This window comes from Phycodurus eques, chromosome 18 (assembly GCF_024500275.1).
Source record: "Phycodurus eques isolate BA_2022a chromosome 18, UOR_Pequ_1.1, whole genome shotgun sequence".
NCBI classification, from domain to species: domain Eukaryota; kingdom Metazoa; phylum Chordata; class Actinopteri; order Syngnathiformes; family Syngnathidae; genus Phycodurus; species Phycodurus eques.
In genome coordinates this window covers 4,714,087-4,741,393 of record NC_084542.1, presented here as the reverse complement: position 1 = coordinate 4,741,393, position 27,307 = coordinate 4,714,087, and the positions used below count along the sequence as shown (strand labels likewise).

At 39.5% G+C, this 27,307-nt stretch overlaps 2 protein-coding genes across 3 annotated transcripts; one reads left to right on the top strand and one right to left on the bottom strand.

The window, feature by feature from the left end:
• Positions 1-3: 3 nt before the first annotated feature.
• ints9 (integrator complex subunit 9) lies at positions 4-9,265 on the bottom strand. Its single transcript, XM_061704368.1, has 17 exons — positions 9,153-9,265; positions 8,774-8,901; positions 8,583-8,643; positions 8,407-8,469; positions 8,107-8,246; positions 7,860-7,946; positions 6,793-6,913; positions 5,272-5,406; positions 5,049-5,160; positions 4,795-4,975; positions 4,605-4,665; positions 3,340-3,511; positions 3,123-3,247; positions 2,169-2,336; positions 1,888-1,986; positions 1,295-1,432; positions 4-321 (listed from the first exon to the last, which is right to left on the bottom strand). The coding sequence occupies exons 1-17, from the start codon at positions 9,159-9,161 to the stop codon at positions 145-147; spliced, it is 1,977 nt and encodes a 658-aa protein (XP_061560352.1). The 5' UTR covers positions 9,162-9,265; the 3' UTR covers positions 4-144.
• Positions 9,266-9,331: 66 nt separating this feature from the next.
• Positions 9,332-17,615, top strand: pla2g7 (phospholipase A2, group VII (platelet-activating factor acetylhydrolase, plasma)). Of its 2 annotated transcripts, XM_061704833.1 has the most exons (11): positions 9,332-9,709; positions 10,158-10,286; positions 10,363-10,513; positions 11,370-11,463; positions 11,566-11,634; positions 14,877-15,042; positions 15,220-15,333; positions 15,834-15,925; positions 16,109-16,279; positions 16,368-16,516; positions 16,595-17,614. In XM_061704833.1, exons 1-11 carry the CDS (start codon positions 9,647-9,649, stop codon positions 16,693-16,695), a joined length of 1,299 nt encoding a protein of 432 aa, XP_061560817.1. In that variant the 5' UTR covers positions 9,332-9,646; the 3' UTR covers positions 16,696-17,614. The 2 variants fall into 2 exon arrangements, with proteins under 2 accessions (XP_061560817.1, XP_061560816.1); XM_061704832.1 differs by having other exon boundaries at positions 11,370-11,634; positions 16,595-17,615.
• Positions 17,616-27,307: the final 9,692 nt, after the last annotated feature.

The window sequence follows — 27,307 nt, the reverse complement described above, 5'->3', positions numbered from 1 at the left end:
TTTGAGCAATGCAGCAGCTACAAATGCATCAAAACAAGCTTATCAAAAAGTTATTTAATACAAAATACTATTTTACAAAATATATCTGTATGGGCTTTACAGCAAAGACACTACATTTCCAGGGTCACATTGCTGAGTAACAGTTCAGATTTTCTGCAGGAAGCGCAGCACGAGGTCTCGCAGTGTCGTGCGTAGAGGCTCGTTGTTGTCGCACACAATGTGTGTGCCGTCCTCCTCCAGCTGAATCAGCGTGTCCTCCGCCTGCAAGTGTAGGATGTGTCCGTCTGCCGTCTCCTCCACTTTTACCTCTGTAATGCCGTGCTGCAAAGCAAATTGATATTATTTTACTTTGTAATTTTTTTTGTCGTTGCTAAATTTTGTTTTCACTGTGCCCAATACAGTCTACATTTCTGCAAAAGCATTAGGACTACACTGAAAAAAAGAAACAAAAAAAGCACTTTAAAGTCAAAGCTTCAAAATCTGATAATCTGATGATGTGCTACCAAATATTTTTTTTAAACATACAGTATAACTTGATGAGAAATACAGTGCTCATTCTTAGACAGGCAACAAACTACTGATATAATTCCATCACTTCCCCTCATGAAAAAATACTACTCTCGTAATATTCCGACTTTAGTGTTGAAAATATACTTACCATCTCTCAGCTTGCAACGTTTGTCTTGAAAATATACAACTTTACTCTCGTAAAATTACAATTATCTAGAAAATATACAATTTATCTCGAAAGGACAACTTTATTCTTAAATATATACAACAATAGTCCCGCAATATGACAACTTTTGAAGTCCTAATATTCCAAGAATAAAGTCAGATATTTTCATGAAAAAAAGTTACACACTTTTGAGACAAACAGCTGTAATAATGCAAAACTATGACTGCATCTTTTCGAGAAAAAGTCATACTTTGCGATTGGCAGGCAACCAGTCCATGGTCTAGCCTGCCTCGCCCTAAATTGGCCAGTTTAGGCTCCAGCTCAGCCGAGAGCCTCAATGAGAAGCGGTATCGAAAATGGAGGGATGGACTTTCTAGATACAAAGTTCTTGCAATATTATGAGAAAAACCTCAAAGACATAATTGTTTATCGAGAAAATATGACTATTTTAATCATGAAAATGATGACTTTATATTGATCACAATTTCTAATGTAAAAAATATTTTTGTACATACAACTTTATTCTCATAGTGTCATTTTTTACATTGTTACTTTGGCCGCAATACGTCTTTGTAACATTCGTACTCTGAGTGAGGTGGAAAAAAAATAAATCCTGACCTTTTGCAGAGTGGCAAGGAAGGCTTCAATGGGTACAACGCCACTGAGGAGGGGTTTGGGCGACTGACCCGCTGGGGGCTCCTCCATTACCCGCTTCCTCTTCTTGGTAGGGGGGGCTGGAGGAGGCTTGGGAACTGACTGGCAATACAAAATGGGAAAATATCTTTACTCCAAATACGTTTTGGGGAAACAAATATTTTATTGGCCTGCTCTTGGATTATCATGAACAATGCTGTGTAAAAATCAATACTAGTTTTTAAGTCACTAAATTCCGTTGAGAAATGGTTATGCGCTTAGGAAGAACCCATTAAATTTTGGTGAGGATCTGGATAACTTGCATACAGAAATATTGTTCATGGCATCAACTGCCCATTGCCCAGAATCATATTGCTCCAGTTTTGTGACTCATCCTCCATGAACCATGAAGTAGCTTTCTAACTAAAAAATGCATCAAATGGACAAATGCATTGTTTGTTGATAGTTCAGCCTTGGCGGAGGTCAGTGGCAACGTAGTTATACAGTATATGGACATCATAGCACCACTAAAACAACAACTCTAATTGAAGACTTCTGTTTGATTGACTTTCACTCACCAACAGCGTGTGCTTGTTGTCCTTCGAGTGCAACATGGCCGACACGGTTGCCACAGAGATGCCAGGTTTGACCTCAGAGGGCACCAGGGAGTTGGCCAACTAGGAACAAAAGTAGATGATGTCCAGATTAAAATTGCCCACGTTGATATTTAATCCAGTATACCCATAATGGAGTCTTGACTTTTCCCAGGACAAAAGGAAACTACTTGTGAAATATCTATGGACACAGTACAATTTTGAGCTGGTTTAGTAGTAGTTTAGTCCCTCCTTGTGTGTCTCACCTCAGGTAGAATATAGACACGCTCGTAACGGCGTCTGAAAGGCAGGCTGAGCACGGAACAGCGCCTGTAGGGCATGGGAGGGGGCTGCAGCTCCAGCATCAGATCAGAGCGATGAGACTGGGTCATTGGAGGCTGGGTGTACTGCTCGGGACATACCACGTGGACGGGCTGCAGGGAGAGTGGTGGCAAGGAGGTAATAATAAGCAAACAGGCCACGAAAGCAGACAGCAGGGTTTCTTCTGCAAAAAGGCCAGATTCACATATTGGGCTACCTACAGCTCTAAACGCTGATTGTACCTTCTGCCATCTAGCGGAAGAGAATTTAATTGTTCTTCCTGTCACGACATGTCACTGGCATGGATAGATGAACAAATGAGCATTATTTGTGGTATATAAATCATTTTTGGACCAATTAAGTGAAAATAGTTTATATCCCACACTTTGGTTAGGAATCATTGATATGATATAATACATTTTTTTAAAAAAAGGTCAAGCGTACAGTAAATACTCAATGTCTTCTAATGAAATGTTATATTTTCCTGTCGTTCGATACACATCTTGTAAAGTGTGCATACAGTTTCTATCAACGACAACACACTACTCAACTGTGAACAACTCTACCCCCACATTTGAAAAACATCATGTATAGCAATATTTGCATATATGTATACATAATATAAACAATATTCACACATTCTCAGTGTCTTTACACGCATTATTATTTTTGTTACATTTCATTTTTCATGATATTCTGAACTGTGAGACGAGAACAAGCTAAGAAGTCCATTGCTCAAGTGTAACTGCTGCGGGTTTTTCTAGTCATATTACAATAAACATAAAACAATACAAGTGTCAAATGAAAGCATCTAAAAAAAAAATTATAATCTGTGGAGATAATCCTTTTCGTACTGCACAATATTTGTAAAACTTAACTACGGTGTTGCAGGGTGTTACCTGAACCTCCTTGAGCAGCTTTGACACTTGGTGGAAGTTAAGACGTGTGTCAATGGGACAGTAAACGCACTTCATGGCTAGTGGCTGGTAGGGGGCCAAAGCATCCAAGTAGGAGAAGTCAGGTTCTGTCGGCACAAATCAAATCAACAACGTTGCCTTCAGGTACGTCGCTTTTATAAGCTGTACTTTAAGTTTATGGCTCGCGTGTGTTTCCAACCCGTGAAGATGATGGTGTTGAGGCTGGATTTGCCCCACAGCTCCATGAAGTGGACCACGTCTCCAAAGCGCAGTGAGGGGTGGCCAGTGAACACCACGCACGGTTGGCGGAAGTCACTGCTAAAGTCACCGTGAATGCTGGGGTAGTGCTTCAGCTTGTTGCTTTGGATCAGCTGAAACACCAGGATAGGATGTACACATTACCCATCAGCCGCCTGCTCTAGTCTTGACAACATCGTTTTGAAGTGATGCTGGTAGGAATGATGCTTTGATGTTCATGTAGAAACAAAAAAAAAATCCTACACAAACCAAACACATTACAACCTCATCTGATGATATTACGATGAGAACAGAAATATGAGCGATTGAACAAAGGATAGGATTTTCCATGGTATAATGTAATTGTTGCCAAGTGCGCATGTTCATATTTTTTTTAAATGACCTCTGCCATACAAGTCTAAAAGGGTTTTTAAAAAAATAAAAACCACCAAAAAGTTATAACCACCAAAACGACTGGAACGACATCAACCATAATTAATACTGTGATAATGCATAAACTGTCTGTTTTTTATTGACTTATTTTATTACCTAAAATAATATTTCAAAAATATATCAAGTAATAGCGCAACTGTTTCCTGGTCTGTTTCTATTACGTACAGTTTTATACTAGCTGGAAGCGAAGCTTGGAGGGAGGACTATTTCTAGCATTGTTTGATAAAGGTCTGTGCTCTCTGAGGGATCTTGTTCGATTAGTTTGACTGACACAGAAAGTGACAAACTTAAATACAGAATATACTGAATATAAACCAATAACTAATTCAAAATATTGATATTGTTGGAGTGTACACAAAATCATCACTGTCGGACTGAAACCTCCTATGTCCAAATTTGGTCAATCTCAATATTTCTTTCACAAATCAATACAACAGGTCAGTCCCCACAAGGGTCTGTTATTTTTACAAATTATTAATCAATCTAAAGTGTTGAAAATAACTTGAAAAACCACCAATAGTGTTTAATAACTCCCCCCTCAAAATGTAATTTCCTAAAAAAAATAATTGTTTCAGAGATGTGAGGATTCCGCCTCACAAAATGTTTTATTTCAGGTCTAATTTATGGTAATTCTGCGGCTGTTTATAATGTTTGGCTGGTGTTTTAGAAAATTAGCATTCAAATTTGTTGTTAAAATCTCTATGGTTCCTCTCGGAAATCCATCTAAAATGGCACTTTTCTCCACATCATACAGCGTTGTTGTACAGGACGTACCTCCGCATGGGGGAATGGAGGCTCTGGAAGATACACCTTTGACTGCTTGTTGTGACAGAGCCTAAAATGATAATTAAAATGAATGTGAGCTTGTGTGACATCCAGCTGCTTAAAAAAGAAATGTTTTTCTGTTCTGCTGTACAGCAAAGTGAATAAAACTAAATACGTCAATAGAAAAACATGTCCTCACCACTCAGCAAAGATTTGTGAGAACTCCAGGGAGCTGTTGGCGACAGGGGAGATAAAGTAGAAGGGAGTAGTACCCAGGTTGGCGCTGTCGATGAACTGGTACAGACACTCCAGCAGGTCATAAATCACCCCGGAAGAGTAGCATGGCACGAGCACATTGCCTCCGGCGCGAATTGTCATGGCTACAACACACACGTGGCCAACATTCAAATCATCAAATTGGTCACTTAGCCAGTTGGGGACATTTTAGCCTACCTAGATTGCTGCAAAATTCTCCCAGCATGCCATCTGGGTTGGCAGTGGGCATCTGGGTGAGGCCTGTCAGAATGAGAACATCACTGTTCTTCAGGGAACTTTGGTCCATCGGCTGGGAGAAGACAGAAGACACACTTGAAAGTGAACAAACAAGCTAACATATAAACACTGATGTAACTTGGCCACTATGAAATGGGAAATTCGCTGTTGCTTCCTCAACTACCTGCGGGTGTGTGGTGAGGAGGGACGACCCGGACACGTAAGAAACTTTCTCATGATGAGACTGGATGATCCAGTTGGAGCTACCCAAGGAGTAGCCAGAGCTTAATGGGGAGATCTGTACTGCTCCAAACAACTCCTGCAAAAAAAAAAAAAAGTAATCATAGGGGGAAAACATTACATGTTTTTTGTTTTTTTGTAATTTTTGTGGTTTCCAGATTTAAATATGTTAGTAAAAAGCATGACTGACACGTCATTTCTTTTCCAGTTAGGGATGAAGTGGATATCAGATAAACCTTGATACAATTTAAACAGTTACTATTACCCTTTAATAATTAAATTATCATTAATAGCGTATTTTGTGCAATGTGTTGTCGAGTGTGCACACGAGCGACAGAGAGTGACGCAGTGATGCCAACCCAAACGGCTCTTCAGAAAAAAATACAATGACTTGTGACAATTTAGGAAAATATTTTGGGGTCACTGGAGACTTCTGAGCACTCTGACTCCCTTTCAGATGCAGTCAGAGAGGGAGATGATCAACCCTCGGCATTCAGACGGCAAGTCAAGCATGAAGCCGTCACTTTCTGAGGCCTTAGTGTAGCTAGGGTGTAGACATTAAATAACAAAAAAGGTTGCTCTACATAAAAAAAACACAAACAGAGTCTCTGTCCACTTATTTATGCAGTGGCGGTTGTACATTCTCCCTGACTTGAGCCCTCGGTCACCAGACACAGATCAGTCTGGATCTGCAAGCGGGAACTACTCAAAACTGGATAAAGGTGCTTGACTTAACAAAAAGTCCTTCAAAAGCTTAAATATAGCCAATCTGAATTAATGTTACAGACTTGTGAATATGATCAGCTCAAAATGCAGTTTCAGATCACATTGCTATGATTGCACATCTTGTGGTCTGTTAAAAATAATTATAATTTTTGAAATGTCTTGTTTGTGATCACCTTTGTCTATTCACTGAAGTCATTTGAATTGACAAACACTGTTCATCAAATTTAGCAATTAGTCTTTATTGAATAATTAATTACATTAATGATTTAGTATAGTCCCATCACTAAAGACCTGTATGTCACAGTCTTCTTAATAATTTTAAGTACAATTGATGGGGTCTTGCATGCATATTAAAAAAATAAATACAAATTTTCCGTGCATGTTTCTTAGATTTTTTTGCTTGCATTACTTCTAGTAATATCCTGACAATACCGATAATCTTGTCATGAAAATTGTGACATTTTCATGTCGTTTCATCTTGACATGCACAATTTTCAAATCTATGGTTCATAAAAGATATATGGAGAACTACAGAAATACCTCCAACATAAATAAATCTGTATTAATCTGTAATTGTTGAAAACAAATTTTTTTCAGGATATTTTTAACAGAATTTTATAAATCTTTTCTATTGTGTTCATAAATTAGGTCTGACATTAGCCTTAAGTGTGTGTGTGTGCGTGTGTGTGTGCATGTGCACATGCATTGACTGGACATCAACATGAGGACAGATTCTTACCACTTTCTGTGAATAACCCACAAGCTGCACTTTGCTCAAGGCAGAGTTGACCTCCTGCATACCGTAGCTTCGCTTCCATGTCCAAACATCAACTGCATCCTTCAGCGGTCCAGGAAGCAACCTTGTAAATAAAATTAAAGTTGTTTTTGACAAACAACATGGTTGCGAGAGGAGCTCTGTTACAAAAACAACTTTGCATCTTTTCAGGCCCTGAAAGTGACAACCTGGTACTTAACATATGATGGCAAAGCAACAATTTATTAACAGTTGACCGGAGGCATGTGCTTCCAGGTTGTAAATATTTTTCTGACATTCCCTTGCCTAACCCGTGCAACTCTACATGAGAAAAAAACAGTGAGAGACCTGGAACGGGTGGAGCGGGTGTTGCTCTAACTCTTACATATGGACCAGCTGAGCCATGCAGTTTGACGGCTTATCGTTGAACATTTAAAATGTTCATTTATTAAGGGCTGTGTTCATATAAATGTTTTGACATTATCTGTAAAGACTGTTATTTTTAAAATTATTACTTCTGTGAAAGTTAATGCTCGGATTAAAAAAACTGTTTCAATGCTTGTTTGATATCAGGGGATAAAAAGCAAATCCCAAAAGGAAAAAGGAAAAAAAAAAAGGGAAAAGAAAAGAAAAAAAAAACAGCTTTTGTAATATTGTTGGATAATATTGCCTAGGGCACGGTCAGCGACTGGTTACCACATCTGCCTCACAGTTCTGAGGACTGGGGTTCAAATCCCAGCCCCGCCTGTGTGGAGTTTGCATGTTCTTCCCGTGCCTGTGTGGGTTTTCTCCGGGCACTCCGGTTTCCTCCCACATCCCAAAAACATGCACGGTAGGTTGAATGGAACCTCTAAATTGCCCTTAGGTGTGAATCTGTGCGCAACCAGTTCAGAGTGTACCCCACCTCTCGCCCGAAGATAGCACGCCCGCGACCCTTGTGAGGATAAATCGGTACAGAAAATGGATAGATGGATGGAATATTGCGCAGCACAACCCTGGATTTGTCGCCAGGGCATTCCCTCTCTCTGTCTCTCTTGACCAGTTCAGGATACCTTTGTATTTCCTTTTTCTTCCAGGAGATGGCAGACTGAGCTTTAGGAACTCTCTCCATGAACTTCACCAGCTCTTCCATCAGCAGTCTAAAAAAAAACAATTATTTTAAAGCAGAAACACCTACAAAATTTGAAATTAAACACACAAAAGTAACCAACCAAAGGCTTCTTTTCCACAACCGTACAAAGCTGTACTAAAATGTTACAAATGCTTCCACTGGAAAAAAAATCCCCATGTCTCTTTTACCTTCCAATCTGCAGGGTGGGCTCTGTTGCATACACTGTGCCAGTGAAGCCTGTGTTTTCTGTGATGTAGGGCAGGGCCATCATACAGTGGTAGTTGGAGATCAAGATGACATCGATCGTTGACAGATCTAGTAGTTCCCTCTGGAAACATCAATGTAGCTCACCGACATGTCTATTATTGTTTTATGTGCAGTAGTACCTTAATGCTATAAAATACTGTCATATCATAGCAGTATTGTGAAGGGACAACCTGCCTAAGAAACATACATTAAAGTTTGCATGCAGTGGCTGAACACATTACCTCTGGGAGACAGAACTCTGGCTGTGAATCCACAAACACTCTGCCTGCGCACTCTTTCAGCTCCTACAAATACAAGTGAGGTAGTGAGTCCCTTCTCAGTCTCCAATTAGTTAGACAATAAAGAAACAGTGTTTTCATCACTGACAATGAAATCAATCAAAATCAGCATCTCACACCTTTTCCAAGTTTAAGGTTCCGTCTTTAGCGCTCCAACCAGGCAGCTTTGAGAGCCTTGGGCTGTAAAAGGAGAACATATTTATTGTATGCAGCAATTTCAAATAATCATGTACTTAAGGGAGAGTTGGATTATCTCAAAAGTCAATGGGTAATATATTCAGCAAAGACACTATAGGGCATCGTTACTCACCTGTGCACGAGGGGAAGGGGCAAGAAGTTGAGGACAGACGTGGTATCAAGTCCACAATCGAGCATGATGGTGGTCGATTTAAATTTGAGGACATTGCAGGGCAATGTAGGATGGCCAGACAGACAGTACTAATGGCAGCCAATCAGGAGAAAAACACACATCATCGATTGTCCAGAAGAAAATATATATATATATATGTAAATATCCACAACATTGGATCATCATCATCTCTAAACATACTGTATGCATCTGTGACTCCTTAGCTAACTGTTTGGCTACTGAGTGACAGGCTAGTTGCTAAGCTAACAACACCTGCTATGACATCCCCATTACATCCACGTCCACACAGTTAGTTTATTGGTACGTACTTATCACTTACCAATTTCATTTTTGTACAAATAAGTCCACAATAAAGAGCATATGAGGGGAAAACTATTATCGCTAATCCTTCATCCTGCTCCAATTTTCTTCTTCGCTGGCATAATTGGTAGATTGTACACAAACGCCATTGACCCATAGCGCCACCTGTCGTGTGTCGGAAGAGCTTGATAAAATGGACTTCCGGTATTTAGTAGTTACGCTAAAATGCTTTTATTGTTTACGTCTGTGGATGACAAGATTGTCAGTGAAGAATGTAACATTATATTACAGACAGGCTAAATGCGTGAAACTGGAGAGGCGTCTATAATTTGAAACGTATGCCACCGTTTATAACAATACGACCAATATGAGTTCCGAAACGTTTACTTAAGAACTTTATAGGCTGAGATTCCGTTCCTTGCGGTGGGCTTAACGGGAGGTGTCACCTTCCCAACATTGGAACCTGTCAAACCACTCCCCGGTGACTCAACTCTTCGAGCTCGTCAAAAGTGAATGTTGCGACATGGACTCCGTAAACTTTGCCCGGTAGACTTCGAGCAGTATTCACCTCTCCAGGTAGGCTGAACGTTTTTGTTTTCCCCCATCGTGAACAGCTAACCAAATGTAGCTAGTTTTCAAACCGAGAAACAGTACCGATACATTTACTAGCAGATCGAACAAATAATGATTTCCCTCGACTACACGGTATGTCCTTAACGTTATTAATTGGTGTAAAGAGCTGAAATGGACGAGTCTCCACTCTAGTGCGTACCCGGCCCCTCACCCAAAGTCAGCTGTATTGGGCAGCAGATCGCCCAAGACCCGAATGCGGGTGGACGATGGGTCAGGGTGGAACCATATAGTTTTATGTACTTGGTTTCTTGCATATAAAACCTATTACAATCTGTCTTTCAGTAGCGCTAAACTGATTTCTGTGTAACATGCGGCACACCCCTGTGAAGTGTGCGTGTCTTTTCTTCTTCTTTTTTTGTTGACACAATCCATATCCCCTTTTCGCCCATAGATCAGAGGAGGTATAAAGCTTAGTTTTTCAGCTATGGGAAACGTGGCCTGTAACAACCTCGAAATCCCTCCACCGAAGGGCCCAAATGCTGCAGGATGCACCGACTTTATGATGGATCACACAGTGCAGGTAAAGCTCAGGATGATCAACAACAGCCAGTGTGATTGTTTTGGGGGATAAACGTCTGCATGTGTGTCCCCAAAAGGGCAGTTTCTTCCGCCTGTACTATCCTTGCCAGAGGATGGACGAAGCAGCGATGCCAGACTGGATCCCGAACAGAGAGTACTTTAATGGACTGGCAGACTTTATGAAAATTAACCGGACTTTCAGTGAAAGAATATTCAACTGCCTCTTTGGTAATTTATTGGATCATACAGTAAATTTCGAACTCTAGTCACAAATATACTCGTTTTTTTTTGTTTTTTTTTAACCTGTTCTTGAGGAATATGTCATGTTCTGAAAACCCTTAAACCAGAGCAGAGGTTCTCAAACCTTACAGGGGAGAAATCCAACAACTCCATCTAACACCAGTTAAACATACTGTAACAACCACTGTACATCTAAATCTAGGATTTTTTTTTTTTTTTTTTTTCCCCTCAACCACCCTAAATATTCACACTCAGTTTAGCCAGTTTGGGTTCTGCACGACTTGACATAATTCTTCATCCTTCGTCAGCAGCTAAAAATGCTGCACGCCAATTGATGCAAGAGTAAAGTGACTGATGCAGGGATGGCAGTTCAGTCTGAACAGGTTTAATTGGCTCAAAGCTAAAGTAGGGAGGAGTAAGTGATTTAGCATGGTTTTATTGGCACACCACTCCCCATATGCAGGTAGGAAAGAAATGAATGAAACGACAATAATTGATTGCAAATCATTACTCACTTACCCCTTATGCTATGGCTCGTGAACCCCCAGGGGTTCCCTGACCGCAGTTTGAGAACCCCTAGTCCATCGGACCAAAGAGCCTTGTCAAAGTACACAAGACTGAAAAGCCATTAATTAATAACAACGCAATTGTTTTGTTTCACACAAATTTTCATCCCCACTGGATAGTCAGTGGGGCACTCATTGTATCAGTTTTTTTGTTTGTTTGTTTGTTTGTTTATTACAACTAATATCATTATAAGAACAATGTAGCTTGGTAGCTTTAGATATTAAAAAGAGAGCACAAGAGTTTGACCTTTATTAAACCCCCTTTCTTACCCCCCCAGGGTCCTTTAAGATTCCAGCCTTCTTAGATGCTCCATTTAACTCGACTGAAAAATGCCCAGTAGTTATCTTTTCGCATGGCTTGGGGGCCTTCAGGTATATACTATCCTTGTTTGGCATTGACACATTTAAAAATGAAATGTATTGTATTATTTTTTTTCAGGGTTGTCTTATGTTTTCCCCCCCCCCCCCTTGTAGGACTTTGTACTCAGCGATATGTACAGAACTAGCCTCTCAGGGCTTCATAGTGGCATCTGTGGAACACCGGTATGTGTACATGAAATATTCTGATTCTGTCTACTCACTGGCCACATCTACATTCAATAGTGAGGCCAAATATAAGAGCTATATGTTTCCAATATTTTTTCTTGCTTATTGGGAGATCAAAATACTGTACAGTGGACCCCTGCTTTTCACGGGAGATAGGGACTTGGCCCGACTGCAAATGGCGAAAATCTGCGACTAATTGACATCCATTATAATTGCATTGGGGAAAAAGGAAACCAGAAATAATAAATCTCTGATAAGCAGGGATATACTGCCAATAAGCGATTTTAAGGTTGGTCACCCAAATTAAAAAAAAAAAAAAAGTTTATTTAAAGCGAAACAAAAGGAAAAAATGTCGGGGGATAATCTGTGAATGAATAGGTGAATCAGCGAGTGCCGAACCTCTAATATATAGGGGTCTACTGTACTACATTAAAAGCTAACGTAAAAATAAACATTTTGATAAATGACTACTATACTGCTCGAAGAGTATCAATCCAAATTGAGTTCCAGTCCCACAACACCAAGTCAGAACTAGCCGTCATCATTAACTAAGTAATAATTACTGTAAATTTGTATGAAAAACACTTCACTATCCCAGTTGACTTTGAGCCAAAGGTGGGGTACACCCAGGACTGGTTGTCAGTCAATCACAGGGGCACATATAGACAAACCATCCACACTCACAGTCACTTTTGAATAATTTAGTGTTAAGTAACCTTAGAAGCATGTTTTTGGAATGTGGGAGGAATTAACTTCACCGTTACAGTCCAGTTGCATTGGGGCCAGATGTGGCAGTGACCCACCAGATACAGCAAAAGAAGCTGTGTAGAAAAGAAAAAAAATCTTACTGTGTGTAGTAGTTGGCACCCACATTATCCACACCTAAAGGACTCAAGCCAACAAGTCAGATGGTTTAGTTAATATTATTCAGCCCTGGCAGAGGTCAACTGTGGATTTTTTAAATCACTCTTGCATTGGATATTTTTGGTGTGCATTGGTGTTCCTAATAAAGTTGGCCATTTGTCATTACTGTATATCTCGAAACGGAATACATAAAGTTGTCATCTTGACCTAGTAATTCTGCTTGAATGTGGTTGTCACACAGTAACAAAGGCAGTCCAAATTCTTTGGCTCAGATTCAAACCATGTACAAAATGTCAAGTCATAGCGAATACATTAACTTCTTGGGTAATTAGTATTCTGTCCTTGTTTGCTTTGTAAGTAGGTGGATGGTTAAGGTAGTGCGTTAAGGGAAACTCAACCATTACTGGATAGACGTGAAAGAGAAATGCCTTCATTATATTTTATAAGGAGGTATCTAATTAAAACTAGAACAGACAAATGTCCATGAAGTGTGCACCTAATGCATATATGCTCTGTACCATGAACTTAGCAACTCTTTGAAGGAGATGAAGTCATTCCTCCAAGGTTGTTTATCAGCCTTGAATTTTGGCACAGTTCTTTCTACCAAGGTTAAAGAGGAAGTCATCCACTTCCTATATTGTTGTCCTTTTGGTGCAGAGATATTTATGAGCCTATATTTGAGCAAAATATATGAATGAGTGTGAATGGTTGTCTGTATGTACCCAATGACCGCACTGGCTATAAAAATTCTGCATTACAGAGAGAGACCCTTTTCAAATACTAATTAGAATATCATGGAAAAGTTTATTTCCATAATTCCATTCAGAGAGTTAAACATTCATAGATTATAGATTCAGATAAACAATTTGAAGTGTTTGTTCATTTTTACATAATTTGGGCTTCCGGCTCATAAAACTCACAATCAGGAATTTAAAACATTTGAAAACTTTGAAGAAATTAGCCCAAATTTTGCATGCCATAAATGTTTTAAACTGTCACACACTAATCATCTACCAAACTCAAAGCACCTGCACAGGTTTCCCCAGGTGTCATTAAATGGCTTCAGTTTGGTTCAATTGTCTAGGTTGGGTTCAACATGGGGAAGACTGCAGACTTGACAACTGGCTAGAAGACCATCATTAGGATGGGTAAGCCACAAAAGTTCATAACTAAGGAAGCTGGCTGTTAACAGAGTCCTGTGTCCAAGAATATCAATGGAAAGTCTAGTGGAGGAACAAAATGTGGCAGGAGAAGATGCACCAGCAAAAAAAGATAACTGTGGGCTTCAGCGGATTATCAAAGTGAGAAGATTCAAGAATCTAGCAGAGATCCAGAAAGAGTGGAATGAGGCAGGAGTCACAGCTTCAAAAACCACCACATTCAGACGCATCCGGGAGGTGAGCTACAACTGTCAGGTTGCTCGGATCAAGCCGCTTCTGAGCCTGAGCCAATGTAGGAAGCATCTCAACTGGGCCAAGGAGAAGAAGGACTGGGCTGTTGGCCAGTGGTCCGAGGTCCTCTTTTCCGATGAAAGTAAAGTGTGCCTTTCATTCGGGTGCAATGTCCAGTGCAGGTGTTTGTAAACTTTCTTAAATCCAAGGTCACCGCAACAGTCCACCAGAATGTTTTAGAAGACTTCATGATTCCTTCTGCTGAGGATCTATATGGAGATGCAGATTTCATCTTCCAGCAGGACCTGGCCCCTGCCCCTACCGCCAGAAGCACCAAAACCTGTTTTGATGCCCATGCCATCACCGTGCTTGACTGGCCAGCCAACTTGCCGGATATAAACCCCATTGAGAATCTAAGGGGTATTATCAAGAGGAAAATGAGGGGCACCAGACCCCAAAATAAAGAAGAACTGACCGCAAGCATCAAGGAAATCTGGGCTTCCATAACTCCCAGGCAATGCCACAGGCTGATTGCCTCAATGCCACGGCGCATCAAAGCAGTGATTAAAGCAAACGGATTCCCAACCAAGTATTGAAGATTCGTTTTGAAAGTAACATATTTTGATTTATTTTATTTTTTTGTGTGTTTTTACCTTTAGCTAAGGTTGAACAATCTGGCACCATTTAAACATGCTATGTAATACGGCTCTATATATATATATATATATATATATATACATACATGTGTATATATACATATACACATATACATATATGTATATGGAGCCGTATTACATAGCATGTTTAAATGGTGCCAGATTGTTCAACCTTAGCTAAACAGTACACTACTGATTACAACTGTCGTCGTCCTAAGTTTCAAATGGGATATTTCAGATGTCCTAGCACTCTCAAATGCAGCATTATATTTCCTGAATCATCGTGGCATTTGTCCAAAAACAATAACAAAAAAACTATCGCACGCAGAGACCTGTCTGCCTCAGCTACATATTACCTTCGACAGAAGAGTGAGTTGGAGAAGGCCAACAAGAATTCCTCAACGACATCACTCACAGACACCCTGGTGAGGGAGTGGCTGTACTACAGGAGTCTGCAACGAGGGGAGCAAGAATTCCCCCTCAGAAACCAGCAAGTATGAAGCCTTAATTGATTTACCCTTAACTATAACAAGCCTGCAATTATTTAAATAAAATAATCTAATGCGTAATCTGAGACCTGTAGAGCCGTGAGATATACAAGGTTATTTTTGTATTTCAAAAGAGTAATTCAAGAATGTGTCAAGATTTGATGCAAAACCTGTCTTTTCCAGGTGCAACAGAGGGCCGACGAATGCATCCGTGCGCTTCATAAACTCACGGACATTAACTCAGGGGTGCCGGTGCAAAATGTTTTGCTTACACAATTTGACTGGAAGACTTTGAAGGTAAGCAAGTCATTTTCTAATGTATTATTTATTTCAATAAAGCGCAGCAGCTTCACAATCCTTGGGTCAATAGCTTGATTGTCTAAACACAATGTTTACTTGCATTTAAAAAGTCTAACTTTAAAGCATAGCATTGTTTGCTGTAGCATTATTTTAAAGAAGATGTGCTTCTCCCCCACCCCACAATTTAAAACTGTTTCCATGTGGCTTTTACTTGCGGGAGCAGACCACAGACTGGGGTAAATACATAGATAAATAAATAAGAGTGCCTGTAAATAGAAAAGATTTTAAATTGTGGCGGCAGCATTTCATACACTACACTGGATACATCAGTAATAAAGTAATTTTTCAACAAAACCCCCTTTAAGATTGATATATATTTTGAATAGAATCATTCTAGCCTTAGACGGCATCTCCTTTGACTAGAATAGTTGCGGTTCTGTACCTTGTATCAGGACTTTGGTAATGCCACCTCTGATAGTCTGTCCTGCTCAATCTAGAACTCCATGGATCTCAGCAGAGTAGCTGTGATGGGTCATTCCTTTGGGGGAGCAACATCCATAGAAGCTCTAGCCAAAGAGGCAAAATTCAAGTAAGTTGTACAATCTCCACATTCTTCAATTTGTACCGCTTTTTGCATCCAGACACCTTGGAACTCAATGTTGTGCGAAGTATGTACAGAATTTAACTTGAGTCTAAATTTACTTGGCTATTGAGGGGGTCTTTGATAACACCCTTCTACCTTACTCTCTCTCTCTCTCTCTCTCTCTCTCAGGTGCGCCGTAGTACTGGACGCCTGGATGTTCCCGTTAAAAGATGAAACCTTCCCTCAAGTGAGTCAGCCCATCTTCTTCGTCAACTCGGAGAAGTTCCAGTGGGCGGAGAACATCAAACGCATCAAAAAGTTGGATTCGTCGGACATAGAGAGAAAAATGGTGACCATCAGGTAGCACGAGCAGAAAAGAAAAAGAATGATGGAAACTTAAATGGATTTGCTCTCGTTCTAATGGATTTTGTGGCTTTCGTTCCCCCAGAGGGACCGTGCACCAGTCTTTCCCGGACTTCACCTTTCTGACAGGAGACTTCATCGGCAAGTTGATGAATCTAAAGGGTGACCTCGACCCAGAAATCGGCCTTGACCTCTCAAACAAAGCATCGCTTGCTTTTCTGCAACGGCATCTTGGTAAAACTAATCTTAACCCATAACTCTGTATTTTAAAATGTGGGCAGGGTTTCAACTTTTTTTTTTTTTTTTTTAAAGGTTTGGAAAAGGACTTCAATCAGTGGGACCCTCTGATTGAAGGAGATGACGAAAACCTCATTCCAGGAACAAATGTCACTTTGTTTCAGTCGGCCATCTGACATTAAACAAAGCCACAGGAAATTCCTGGGGCCTCTGTAACCTCCCAATGTGCCCTTTAAATGACCCAAGAATGTCAAGCAAAATAACATTTTAAGCTTAGGGGGTTTAAAATTGACATTTGGAGAACATTTTTCTGCACATAATGTAACTGACCTTTTAAAAGTATTTAAATCTGTTCATATTTTCCAAGCATTTTATCAAAATTATTTAAATCAAGTTCTGTATGATAGTTTGTGTATTGTTACTGAAACCTCCCATCTAATCTGTAATTTTCTACTGCAGCATATTTGGTGTGTGTTATATATTTTTAGTTTTCTTCATGAGCCAAATGTGGCTATATGGATCAAGAAGAAAGAACTACACATATACAAATGTGGGATATGTGCCTTCATTCACAGTATAGGTCAGTAAGGTCTCTGTAAATATAAAAGGTGATCCACACATTTTATTTACTGAAGACTATTGTTTTGTGCACACTGCAATGAATCCAGTTTGTATACCAACATTGTTCTTGTTTTAACTGCTCAGGGAGTGAAAAGAAAGTCCAAATGAAATGATTAAATGTCATTTATTGTGCCTCCATAACTCAAAAGCGCACACCTAACACCAAGAAAACTTTGTTGAAAATGTTCAAGGGCAAACCCATAAAACTAACAGTGTGTGTTGTCACTCCTCTGGTTCAGTGTCAGCTGAGCTATCATCGATGACCAGATAACGTTGAAAGAGGTCTGGCAGTATATCACCTAAAAGAAAAAGATGCGCACACATGGTCACTGGGGAAGAAAAAATAATAATACATCAATGTGTGCTAAATTAATGGCCCTAGAAATTAAGGCTCTGTCCTACACATCTTACTGGTATAATCGAAACTATGTTTTTACATTCTTAGGACTTTCAGGATTTATAAAATTGCTTTTCACTTGACTCAATAAATGACAGCAAAGCATCTTAAGTCATCCATTTTCCATGGGAGTAAGATGAGTGAACCACTACACACGGTAAATCATCTAGATGTATTTGTCACAATTTAAATAAGGTTCCGAGATGTCTTAACATGTCACTGACATGCTTTTGTCCAAATATCCCATGTATCAAGAATGATAACTACTTTATATAAATATATTTTCTCAACACTTACAAATATTGTCACCATGAGGGGACAGACTCACATGCACCTCGTCTTTGGAATCCTTTGGAGCATGAGAAAAACAATCACACTAGGATGTTCAGGCATATTGATCAAGATATGGAGCAAAATTACAGTATAATAATTGGTTATCAATGAAAACAAAACGTCTGATCACTTCATGAGTTACAATGAGGAATGGAGAGTGAATACAGTTGAATTCAAATCTGCTTTTTGTTCACTACTGCGGGTATCTGTCAAACACAAGTCTCTGGTAATCCAGGTCACCTCATCAACATTACCCTGAAACGTGAACACTTTAGTATTTGCTAGTAACCTTTGACTGGGATTGGTTTGTTAATCGAATGACAGTAACTACCTTGTCTGGACAGAGATGCGAATGGGACCTAGCCTCTGTGTCAAACGACAGGGCTGTAAACACACAGTTTATTCCAGAATGTAGACGGTTACCTTGAACTTTGGAGGGATACTACAAACCAGAATGTTCACCTTGAAAATCAGTCATTGTGTCTTCTGCCACAGTGTTACTCTGCAAACACACAACACATCTTTGACCGCTTGGAAACTATACTTCAGGAAAAATTACAAACCCAATTCCAATGAAGTTGGGACGTTGTGTTAAACAAATAAAAACAGAATACATCCATCCATCCATTTTCTGAGCCGCTTATCCTCACAAGGGTCGCGGGAGTGCTGGAGCCTGTCCCAGCTATCATCGGGCAGGAGGCGGGGTACACCCTGAACTGGTTGCCAGCCAATCGCAGGACACATAGAAACAAACAACCATTCGCACTCACATTCACACCTACGGGCAATTTAGAGTCTTCAATTAACCTTGCATGCATGTTTTTGTGATGTGGAAGGAAACCCATGGAGGCACGGGGAGAACATGCAAACTCCACACAGGCGGGGCCGGGGATTGAACCCCGGTCCTCAGAACTGTGAGGCAGACGTTCTAACCAGTCGTTCACCGTGCCGCGAACAGAATACAATGATTTGCAAATCATGTTCAACCTATATTTAATTGAATACAAAATGTATTTAATGTTCAAACTGATAAACTTGATTGTTTTTAGCAAATCATTAACTTGGAATTTTATGGCTGCAACACGTTCCAAAACAGGGACAGGGTCATGTTTACCACTGTGTTAGATCATCTTTTCTTTTAACATTCAATAAACATTTGGCAACTGAGGACACCAATTGTTGAAGCTTTGTAGGTGGAATTCTTTCCCATTCTTGCTTGATGTACAGCTTCAGCTGTTCAACAGTCCGTGGTCTCCGTTGTCGTATTATATGCTTTCATAATGCGCCACACATTTTCAATTGTCAGTCAGGTACCCGCACTCTTTTACTACGAAGCCACGCTGTTGTAACACGTGCAGAATGTGGTTTGGCATTGTCTTGCTGAAATAAGCAGGGGGGTCCATGAAAAAGACATTGCCTGGATGGCAGCATATGTTTCTCCAAAACCTGTATGTACCTTTCAGCATTAATGGTGCCTTCACAGATGTGTAAGTTAGCCATGCCATTGGCACTAACACAGCCCCATACCATCACAGATGCTGGCTTTTGAACTGTGCGTCCGTAACAGCCCGGATGGTTCTTTTCCTCTTTGGCCCAGAGGACAAGACGTCCACAATTTCCAAAAACAAGTTGAAATGTGGACTTGTCGGACCACAGAACACTTTTCCACTTTGGATCAGTCCATTTTAGATGAGCTCGGGCCCAGAGAAGCCGGCGGCGTTTCTGGGTGTTGTTGATAAATGGCTTTTGATTTGAATAGTAGAGTTTCAAGTTGCACTTACGCATGTAGCGCCGAACTGTATTTACTGACTTTGGTGTTCTGAAGTGTTCCTGAGCCCATGTGGTGATATCCTTTACACATCGATGTCGGTTTTTGATGCAGTGCCACCTGAGGGATCGAAGGTCACGGACCTTCGATGTTGGTTTTCGGCCTTGCCGCTTCCATGCAGTGATTTCTCCAGATTCTCTGAACCTTTTGATGATATTATGGACCGTAGATGATGAAATCCCTAAATTCCTTGCAATTGTACCTTGAGGAACATTGTCCTTAAACTGTTCGACTATTTTCTCATGCACTTGTTCACAAAAGAGGTGAACCTCGCCCCATCTTTGCTTGTGAATGACTGAGCAATTCAGGGAAGCTCCTTTTAGACCCAATCATGGCACCCACCTGTTCCCAATTAGCCTGTTCACCTGTGGGACGTTCCAAACAGGTGTTTGATGAGCATTCCTCAACTTTCTCAGTCTTTTTTGCCACCTGTCCCAGCTTTTCTGGAACGTGTTGGAGCCATAAAATTCTAAGTTAATGATTATTTGCTAAAAGCAATCAAGTTTATCAGTTTGAACATTAAATATCTTGTCTTCGTAGTGTATTCAATTAAATATAGGTTGAACATGATTTGCAAATCATTGTATTCTGTTTTTATTTATGTTTAACACAACGTCGCAACTTCTTTGGAATTGGGGTTGTATATTACACAACCAGAAGCAATACAAAATTATTTTGTTTAAATTAAAAGCTACGCTCGATGTATAAAGTTGATTTTGGTTCTGTGTTACCTCCTCCTGTGCAGATGTACCTTCTTCTGGAAGAGTCATTCTCATTTTCAATGGCTGTTCTGAGCAAGATTCTGTTAAAAAAATAAATAAACCTCGCCATCAAAAATCTACAGACGATATATTTCACGTGTCCATTTGACCTGCAATCTGGATATTGGATATTGCGAATTTATCCAATTGTGACACTTGGCTATTATACCTAGAGCAGGTGCTCGCTCACAAGCTCTGTTCATCACAAAAGGTGTATGATGCCGTTCAAGTCTGGACTCAAGTTAATCCACACCAATCTCATCCAAATATGTCTTTATACAGTGGAAAATAGATACTGTCGATAAAAGGTTGTCAACTTGTCACATTACATTTTTCTATTGAATGTTATAATTGACTATACAGTACATTTGATATAGTGTACCAATAACATTGCACATAACTTACCAATGACTTGCCCAATAAAAGGCCCAAATTGATGCAGTGGTTCATTCGGGGCCTACAATAAAAAAATAAATAGGACTTAGGCATGCATCTGTATATGTACACGACATGCAAGAAACCAAGTGCGAGCACTTAACCATGAAGTGGGCCTGTATTATAACTGTAATGTCACACATTACAACTAACCGGAAATAGTAGATGGAACTGTGACAACAGCACAAAAAAAGTTTGAATTCCTCTGAAAAGCAATGTTCTACGCCAGGGGTGGGCAATCAATTTTCCTCAGGAATCGCATGAGAAACCGTCACAGTTGTCAAATGCCAAACCAACATGATAACCGCAATTGTGTTCAATATTAATTTAAAAGCAGTAACCTGTTGTTTTTATGCGCTTTTACTTGTGTAAATACGCTGCAGTATGTCGTTACAGTTATACATTACTCACTAAAATTTAGGGATATTAGGATTTCGGGTGAAATTTCAGGATGAACCGAAAACGAAAACCATAACCGTTAGAGGTGAACTTCTCTAAGCTTTTGAATGCATGTCCAATTGTTTAAAGGTCAGAGGACAAAGATTTTCATCTATTTTTTTTCTTGATAACTCTTGAGCCCCTTTACAAACCTCATCTGCCATTTCAAAGTGATTATCTGGCAGATATGCAGCAGTTAAATCGATAAATATGATGCAGAATGCGCCTTCCGGTCTTCGTCTTTTTCCGGCGCTGTGACGTCACACGAGCCAAACGTCCTGTTCATTCTGCGTTGTGTGCTATTGTTCCCATCCTTGTATATTTGTTGTCGTATGATTTAACGATGTCACGATGGACACAAAGAAGTTTTCAATCGTTGTTTTCGTCTTCTCATCCACAGCTATTTCCACTCTAAATCTGATGGGCCTAAAAGGCCACGCCACCTGGGCCTGTCGCGATAACACATTTTTAAAGACATATTTTCCCAGAAACTATCACGGTAAATGAAAGTATCATTGATGTTGTTGTTTTATATGCCTCTGATATTAAGAGCAATTCACTTTTAATTCAAGAATATTGAACATTGGGACTGAAATGTAGAATAAAATCAAAAGAAGAAAAGGAACATGTATTGTGTTTTTTTTATATATATATATATATATATATATATATATATATAAAATTCAAGGTCTACATGAACAGCAGCAACAGCTCCAGTAGAAACACTAGCACATTCATTATAAGGTATTTTTTCTTCTCATTGCACTGATGGGTGGACAGTCCTCATGCCTTTGTAGGTTATTTGTGGAGCCAGCCGCTTTCACTTTCTTAGCTAGAGTATTTCTTACATTCTGTGGTGAGTCTACTCGAGTACTCTTAATTCTCTCGTTTCCCTCACTCCTCTCAAGTCCTCGTGTGTGCGGCGCGCTGTGTAATTGTTTAGAATTGCTACAGCACATCATTACACGGAGCCTGTCCCGCCTGACCCGAATGCTGGGTGCACCAGTGCGTCCTCATTTTTTTTTTCCAGCCACACTGTTGAAATTTTTTTTTTGCACGTGCACCCAAATTGGTTGCACTCTAGAGCCCCGAGTACTGAAAAAAAGTTGAACATGTTTTTGATATACAATACATATGTTGATCTATTTTTTTTTAAATGACCAATGTAAAGAATGGGCTAATTACATTATTTTTCAAAATTTGAATTATTTATTCATCCATCCATCCATTTTCCGTACCGCTTATCCTCACGAGGATCGCTAGCGTGCCATTGCCTACCCCAGCTATCTTGGGGCGAGGTACAGGGTACACCCTGAACTGGTCGCCAGCCAATCGGAGGACACATATAAACAAACAACCATTCGCACTCAAATATATACCAATGGACTATTGAGAGTCTTCCTGACCTACCATGCATGTTTTTGGGATGTGGGAGGAAACCGGAGTACCCAGTGAAAAACCACGCAGGCACGGGGAGAACATGAAAACTCCACACAGGCGGGACCAGGATTTGAACCCCGGTCCTCAGAACTGTGAGGCAGATGTGCTAATCAGTCTCCACTGTGCCGCCACTATTTAATCAACATTCACAAAAAAATGTCTACAGTGTGTGTTCATTTTTCTACACTTTTAAAGTGTGCTGACATTTGGAGCACCAACTAACTCCTATTGTCTCCTTTCCTAGTTGGGATGCCCAAATCATTATCAGGGCAAATACCCCTCTTCCTTCCACCTAACAGGAAAACATGTTGCTATCATGAGGAAACAAGTCATCGCTTTCGAACACTGCTCTTGCATGCCAACAAAGACGTGCACACACACACACACACACCATACAACCCTCTTAGTACTACTCACTTTGGGCGATGGTTGCTAAACAAAAGGACTGTACTTATTCTACGTTTTATTTTGACAACATAAAAGCCCTTGCAGGGACGGCGACTGGTTAGCACATCTGCCGCACAGTTCTGAGGTTGCGGGTTCAAATCCGGCCTCTCCTGTGTGGAGTTTGCATGTTCTCCCCGTGCCTACGTAGGTTTTCTCTGGATATTCCAGTTACCTCCCACATCCCAAAAATATGCATGGTAGCTTAATTGAAGACTAAATTGCCTGAATAGTTTACATGTGCCCTGTGATTGGCTGGCGACCAGTCCAGGGTGTACCCCACCTCTCGCCCACAGTCAGGGATAGGCTCCAGCACACCCGCGACCCTCGTGAGGAGATGCGCTACAGAAAATTAATGGATGGGAAAAAACTTTGCAAGGAGAGACTGAATGAGCTGGATGTGTCCCTTCGGGCCACTTGCTCAAAACTCGGTTATTTTAACCACTGGTTAACCCCTAACCACCGGTTAAATTCTTAACCCGCCGTTAGCTAATCGACCGTTAAATATGCGTTGTTCAAAACATGGTTAGTCACGTCGTTACTTAACGGCACCGTCAAAGTTAACCGTGTGGTTGACGTCACTGGTCAGCGCCAATATATCCCACAATTCCTCATTTTGTTGACTTGCGGTTTTGCGAAAAAAACTGTCGAGAGCAGACCCGGGCCATTTCGCACAAATGTTGGTGAACTTTCCTGTAAGATTAAACAACCATAAACTTATTGTTGTTTTGTACACTGCAACATAGTCTATAGGAACAATTATGACGTGTCGATTGTGATAATAGGTAACATATTGAAATTAAATTCACATAATTTATTTATTATTAATAAGCATGTAGCAGCTCTCTGTTTTATACTCAAGATTGAATACAGCGAAGGGGCATCACCTACAATTACTAGAGATTTTATAGATGATTCATTGATTTTATGCTTCATATCAAGCAATAATTATCATACCCCATGTTTAATTTGGATAAGGATGGTTTGAAAACAAAACAAAAGGAAAATGAACTCTTCTCTTATACTGAATTGCAGTTTAGGTTTCATTGTACTTTATATATATATTTTTACTTAGAATATGTGAAATATAATAATATAAACGCTAATGACATTTACATATATTTTTTTAAAATGCATCATCATTGCCATGTCTCTGAATGAACTTTAAATGGTATTCAATGATCCAGTGAACAGAGAAAATCAGTAAAAACTTTACAGCAGATATTTTGCGGGTGCTTCACATGGATGTAATATGATTCTGTCAATATCGCTTACTGAAAGACTGACATCATTGTGGGACAATCAACTATTCTTAATAAATCCACGAGCTAATTCTTTTGGCTTGTTATATCTATTTTAACCTATATTATTATATCTAATTGAATCAAATTTTAGACTGTTATTCAAGTTACCGTGGACAAGGTAAATATAGAGATTTTACGGGTGCTTCATACAGACGCAATGTTTTATCTATTTCCAATATTTGTTTTTGACTTCATTATGTAAGATCGTTCAAATGTCCAAATAGATCACAGTCATGTCTTATTTATTGAATAAATCTATGAAATATATGTTTTCACAACTTTTAATGTCCCGTGTCTTGAGATGATACACACCAAGTTTGAAGCAAATGATTAGCCGCGAACGCCATCCCGAGAGTTAACCGCACTGTTAAAACGTTAGCGGCGGCCCTGACGTGTGTTAACTTTAACGTCAAGTTAACAGCCAGTTAAAGTTAAGAGTTTTGGACAACAAGATAACGGTGCCGTTAAAGTTAACGCTCGGTTAAGTCTACTTAACCAGTGGTTAAAAAATAACAGTTTTGAACAACCGCGCCCAGGTCTGTTATAAGCAAATGGGTTCTACACATGCGAAGATGACAACCTGTTTACACCTTATGTTTTGACTCCAACGCAAAGACTCATGAACAGAATGAAAAAAAACAGCAGATGTGTATGAGGAAACCGTGTGATGCAATTTACCATGCAATTTACCATTTCCTCTCCAGTCACAGTGATACAACAATGGTTGCTCGCAGCCATTACGCCATCAATCTGCTCATTTGGATCTGCAATGCAAATGTGATATTAGGTTATTTAATCTGTTTCCTAGCAGCAAATTAGTTACATCTTGAATTGAAGGTATTTTGGAAGTGTTGCATATTGATGGATTATTTTTAAAGTTTGGCATGCATTAGTAGAATGGAAATACTGCTCTCTACTGGATGATAATCTCATGACATGTCAATCATCATCTTGAAGTGTTCCATTATCAACAACCTAGTCAATGTGTCATCAGAGCGTATTCCTGCATGTGAGACTATGTAGATACCAGTCAACCCCTCAAAGAAGAAAATGTTTTGGTTTTTTTATACAGAAATTAGGTATTTATGTAAAAACCCCAATTCCAATTAAATTTGGGACGTTGTGAAAAAATAAAACAGAATACAATAATTTGCAAATCCAGTTCAACCTATATTCAATCAAATACACACAAAAAAATGATTTGTAATGTTCAAACGGAAACTGTTTTTTTTTTTTTTTTTGCAAATATTCACTCATTTTGAATTTGATACCTGCAACATGTTCCAAAAAAGCTGGGATACTGGCAGGTTTCCCACTGTTACATCGGCTTTCCTTTTAATAACGCTCAATAAGCGTTTACAAACTGACAACACTAATTGTTGAAACTTAAGCCTATTCTCTTTACTTTTAATAATGTTGCAATATTGCATGCATGTCTTGTCACCAAGCCCCCTTTTAAAATGCACTGAATAAACATTTTGTCACCGACTTCTGATTTCAAAACTATTTATCCATCAATTTGTTGTGTATATGTAATAATATGAGGCGATAATACTTTTTTTATGGGTTCACAGGGTTTAACAGCACTCTGAGGGAAACCATAACTACGATGTGGCCCACAACAAAAATGAGTTTAACACCCCTTCTGTACAAAACGATGCCATTTTTTTTTTTTTTTTTTTTTTTTTTTTTTTTTTAAATCCAGTGGCGCCTCAGGGATCGAAGGTCACGGGCATTCAACGTTGGTTTTCGTTGTTGCAGGCATCAGTGTTTCCCCTACATAGGCTTTCCTTGGGCAGCCCGCCAATGTATATTAACAGTCTCCCAAGAAGATGAAACTAGATTTAATTTCTAATTTCAATCAAAATAGCACAAAGTGAAAAATGTCAGTTCATTTTCTTGTGCCATCTTCTAAAATGGTTATGCAAGAGCCTCATGCTGCATGCATGAGGATTAGCATAAATGGACGTGACTTGGACTTTCAACGTACGTGCAATAAATAAGCATAGTTCATAAACCTTTGACTAGATTATTTTGAATGCATTTATTACACATTACGGCGCGACCCTGCACCACCCTGCCCATCACAAGTAATTTCTCAACCTCGGGGCAACACTGAGGCATTAAATTCACAATGAGGGAATATTTGCAAAAGAACAATAACATTAATCAGTATGAACATTAGATAGCTTGTCTTTGCAGTGTAGATGATTGAATATATGTTGAAAAATATTTGCTAATCATTGTATTGTGCTTTTATTTACGTTTCACACACTCTCCCGATTTAAGCACAATTGGGGTTTGTAGGTTTAATGGATCTGTATAAAGAGCTTCACTTTTTAAATTGAACTCCAGTGTGTGTGTGTGTGTGTATATATATATATATATATATATATATATATATATATAAATAAAACTGCTATAATTTGCACCTAATTATTCAAATTTAGTTAGGTAAACTGCTCACCGTGTAACTGCTGCACAACAGGCACAAGGAAAGGCAACACTGATTCACTTGGAACCTATGAATAAGACAGCAATATAAATACATTTCACTCCATCTCAAAAATGCGACAGAGCATAGAGGTGAGAATTTAAAAAAAAGTCCAACTAATGAAGCAAACTTTTAAAACAAGTGAGCTCTTCACTTAAAAGGAAATTAAAATGTATTTTCATATACTGTCAGCAGTGCTGGATTTAATTTTTTTTTTAAAGCAAGATACCAGTTGAGAGTCTGCAGAAGTAGTGTCAACAACGGTTTCATGAGGAATGTAGTTCATCACAGCA